This window comes from Sinocyclocheilus anshuiensis, unplaced genomic scaffold (assembly GCF_001515605.1).
Source record: "Sinocyclocheilus anshuiensis isolate Anshui unplaced genomic scaffold, SAMN03320099.WGS_v1.1 scaffold522, whole genome shotgun sequence".
NCBI classification, from domain to species: domain Eukaryota; kingdom Metazoa; phylum Chordata; class Actinopteri; order Cypriniformes; family Cyprinidae; genus Sinocyclocheilus; species Sinocyclocheilus anshuiensis.
The window spans coordinates 738,998-743,543 of record NW_015544185.1 but is presented as its reverse complement, the minus strand read 5'-3'; the positions used below and the strand labels follow the sequence as shown (position 1 = coordinate 743,543).

The 4,546-nt window shown below is 32.5% G+C and overlaps 1 protein-coding gene across 1 annotated transcript in view; it reads left to right on the top strand.

The window, feature by feature from the left end:
• Positions 1 to 4,546, top strand: part of LOC107696456 (protein kinase C and casein kinase substrate in neurons protein 1-like) — a 9,486-nt gene that overhangs the window by 875 nt on the left and 4,065 nt on the right. Inside the window, exons 2-4 of the mRNA XM_016496794.1 lie at positions 749 to 905; positions 1,069 to 1,304; positions 2,439 to 2,594. Coding sequence (XP_016352280.1) covers positions 749 to 905; positions 1,069 to 1,304; positions 2,439 to 2,594 — 549 coding nt within the window. The remainder of the gene's footprint in view (positions 1 to 748; positions 906 to 1,068; positions 1,305 to 2,438; positions 2,595 to 4,546) is intronic.

Genomic DNA, 4,546 nt, shown 5'->3' with positions numbered 1-4,546 from the left:
ATATAATATAATTTTAATATAATTCTTAATATACTGAAAATTATATATAGAATTTTTAGGTATATTTATTTATTTTATGAATTATTTTAATTCAATTTAATTCATTTTATATTTATTATATATGTGATAACATAAGTTTAAGAGCATTGGGATATTTGTCATTTTTATGCCAATTCCATTTTTATATTAGTTATATCATTTTTATATTATATATCATATATTTTATGAATTATTAAATATAAAACAACAGTACAATATAAAACTTGAGATACAAATTTCTTATAAAATAATTATATTAATTACAAAACAACTGAGAAAACTGCAATATAACAAAGAGTGAAAAATTGAAGGGGGTCTGAATACTTTCCGTACCCACTGTATATATATATATACACACACACACACACACACACACACACATACATAAATACATGCATACTAAATTTGTAAAATTACAAAATATACAAAATTTGTAACATTTGTAAAATTGGTTGTTTTATTAATTAATTTTTATATTATTGATTTAGATTAGATTAAATTTGTGTTTTGTTTGTTTGTTTGTTTTTAAATCCCTATGGAGAAAATGAATAAGAGAAATACTTTCAGAGCCAAGGACGCTGAAAAAGTGGACTGTGACTGTTTTCTATTGAATTACATTTATTATTCTATTGAATTAATTTAGCTCTAATGCTTTAGTGCTGTCCTGTCCATGACTTGACCTTTTTCAGAATGTATATATGTTTCTCAGGTTGGGAACTACAAGCGTACAGTAAAGCGAATCGAGGATGGCCATCGACTCTGCAATGACATGATGAGTTGCGTACAGGAGCGTGCCAAGATCGAGAAGGCCTATGCGCAGCAGCTCACCGACTGGTCCAAGAGGTGGAGGCAGCTGGTGGAGAGAGGTGCTGAATGATTGATGATGTGGCCATGGAGAACCGTGTTTGTGCAGAAATCCTTGAATAGATTCAAAGCAAAATGTTTTGTTGCTTCTTAAGCTAAATAAGCTTCTCTTTTGCCCTCGCTTTCTCACTCAATCAATTTTAATGCGTTGTTTATTGCTCACAGGGCCGCAGTACGGGACTTTGGAGAGAGCCTGGGTCGCTCTGATGACAGAAGCAGAAAAGGTGAGCGAGTTACACCAGGACGTGAAAAATAACCTGCTGAATGAGGACTTGGAGAAGGTGAAGAACTGGCAGAAAGAGGCCTACCACAAACAAATGATGGGCGGCTTCAAAGAAACCAAAGAAGCAGAGGAGGGTTTCCGGAAAGCCCAGAAACCTTGGGCCAAAAAGCTCAAAGAGGTGAAGAGACAGATATTTGTGACACATTTTCAATAAATGATCGCTATATTTGATGTTCTTATAAAGGTGCACCAAGTTATTTTTTTTCTGTTTCAAATAAACGCTGTTCTTTTGAACTTTCTATTCATCAAAAAATCCTGAAAAAAATGTATCATGGTTTCCACAAAAATATGAAGCAGCTCAACTGTTTTCTGAAGGATCATGTGACACTGAAGACTGGAGTAATGATGCTGAAAATTCAGCTTTGATCACAGAAATAAATTACATTTTAACATACATTCAAATAGAAAACAGTCTTAAAATTATAATAATATTTCACTGTTTTTACTGTATTTTTGATCAAACAAATGCAGCCTTGGTGAGAAAAAGAGACTTCTTTCAAAGACCCCACATTTTTGAACATTAGTGTACACATTTATAACTTACCAACTTTTAAAGGTAATTTTCCCACTCAAAAACATAAATATTATTTTTAAAAACTATGTTTAAAATTATTGCTAGAGAATATCAGCTTATTTTTGCACATCAGTCAACATGAAATGAAATGCCATAATTGCTGATGAATTAGAAGGAATTACTACAGTATTTCTGCAGTAAAAAGTGTGTATACTGCACAGTGTGCATATTTTCTCTGTGCATGGGATACTCAAGTGCCTTGAGTATATATGTCTAAATGTGTAGTATACTACACAACACTGTGTCCTAGAATGCAATGCGCTCAACTTGACCTTCCATTTTTAGAGTGACTGTTGAAACTGGATCAATATCAACATAAAATTCGATAAAAAAAAAAAAAGCAAAATAACCGTATTTCCTGAGATGATAACTGGACACCATTTGGTGAATGAAACATGCGGTGCAGTGAGGTCATGTGACATCAAAGTAGCATGCAGTTTGAAACATTTGTCATTGAGTAATGTGTTCTGTTTTACAAGTTTTTTTTTTTAAATAGTTTGTAGCAAGCAGTATAGTAGTATTCAATTCCAAATATAGCAAAAAATGACTTCATGCACTTTTAATGTTATGTCTTGGCTTAGAACTACAAGATATCTTGGAAATATCTTGGTTTGAAACTACAAACAGTTGACTTAAAGTGCTAATGCTTATCAAGGTCATCTTATCTTCAATCTGCAGTTGGAAACAGCAAAGAAAACATACCACATGGCCTGCAAAGAAGAAAAAATTGCATCTACAAGGGAGGCCAATAGCAAAGGAGAGGCGTCAGTCACATCAGATCAGCAAAAGAAACTCCAGGAGAAGTTGGACAAGTGCAAAAACGACGTTCAGAAGGTCAGGCAAGAAAATAATGCATATTATGCACAACATGCATTTTTAATAACCATTTCATAGCATAAACAAACCAAAAGTTATGTTTACGGTCATGCACGTACATTGGAACAACTGGATCATTCCTTTAAATTGTATGCATGGCATAGATTATTGTCAATATCTGATTTTGTATTTTAGCAGTATCCATAAAAAGTTGACCTGGAACGCAGCATATTTCTGGCCCAGTTTCATTTTCGATAATGTATTTTATGTAAAGTTCATGTTGTACTTTATGTGACATTTCTTTCGCCCGTCTGTTAACCAAAAAAAATCAGCTTTTAAAGCTCAACACAATAGAAGAAACAGATGGCAGCGAATGGAAATATCCTCAAGCAATTTCATCCGCTATTCATTATACCAGCAGGTCCGACTCCCCAGAGCTTCCTTTCATATTACTACTCTGCCTTTGGGCCACTTAATGGGAAGCAACACAGGGATGTTCAATAAATGGCCCTCGAACGCACTGTACATCCAATTCATTGGCCTTTAACCCAGCATCCATTAGATGCGCTTAACCCAGAGTCCCAGAGGAATCAGCTGAGCCACAGTACAACAATAGACAAGCTGGACATTTGAGTGACAGCTGTAGTTATCTATAAAACCATCCCATGTGCATCTATAAAACCAACCCATATAATGATATTAGTCAGTTAAGAAAATGTATGCATGCTGTTGTAAGTATAACAGGTTAAAAGTGCAGGTTTCCCCCCAAAATCTAAAAATATATATAGATATTTTGCATAAAGAAATTTATACCTGTCATTACGATTTTTGTCATAAATTTGTATGTGTGTATATATTAGGGCTGCACAATTAATCGAATTTCTAATCGTGATTACAATTATGGATGCCACAATTACATAATCGTTCAAAGCGGCAATTAATCGTTCAAAGTCCACTTATGTTATTCTGCACGCTTAAGATGTTTTTTTCTTTCTACATGTTATCTTAAGGGTTTTCCCATTGTTTTAGTTTTAGTATAACATTATAATACCATTCATATTTTTACTTTTTTTTATAATTTAAAGAAGAAACCAATCCGATGTATATTTGACAGTTGAGGCTTAATGCTATAGAAAAGCACTAAAGGTGTGTTTTCAGCTTATTTTCATATAAAAATATGGCATGCAGTTGCATTAAACAATGGTATAAACATCATTCAATGTAAATTGTGATAATCGTAATTAATAATCGCAATTACAATTTCAAGGGAATAATCGACAATTATGATTTTTGTCATAATTGTGCAGCCCTAGTATATATATACGTATATATATATATATACACACACACACAAACAGATTTTCTGTGATTTTTTTATGATAATGAGAAACAGCATCATAATATTTAAAAATAGCCTTATTTCCTAAATATTTACCTAAATGAGTTTTGCATTTTGTCATTATTTCATGACAGTTAATCACAAATATTCATTATTTGAGTGTGTCTGGTCAGTTTACTTTTGAACTTATTTGAGCTTATTTTTCTTATTATTATAATTATTCTTAAATTACTGTAATACAAAATACAATTATTTTTTTATTTAATCAGCATAATAATATACAATTTTTTTAGCATTATTTTTTGTATTACAATAATGAGAATTTGAGGAAATTGTCATAAAATAGCATCACACAATATACAGTATATACTGTATATAGGCTATACAAATCTTAGTTTTGTTAAAAATAGCTTTATTTAATATATTCATCTAAATTATTAATTTGAATTATACAAGACTCGAACCCACAACCTTTGGGTTACGAGTCCAACTCTCTCATTAGGCCACGACTTCCCACAAAACAGGGATCACTGGATTCAAAGTCCAGAGCGCTAACCACCACACCATGGAACCTTGACGTGTGTGTGTGTGTGTGTGTGTGTGTGTGTGTGTGTGTGTGTGTTTGTGTGTT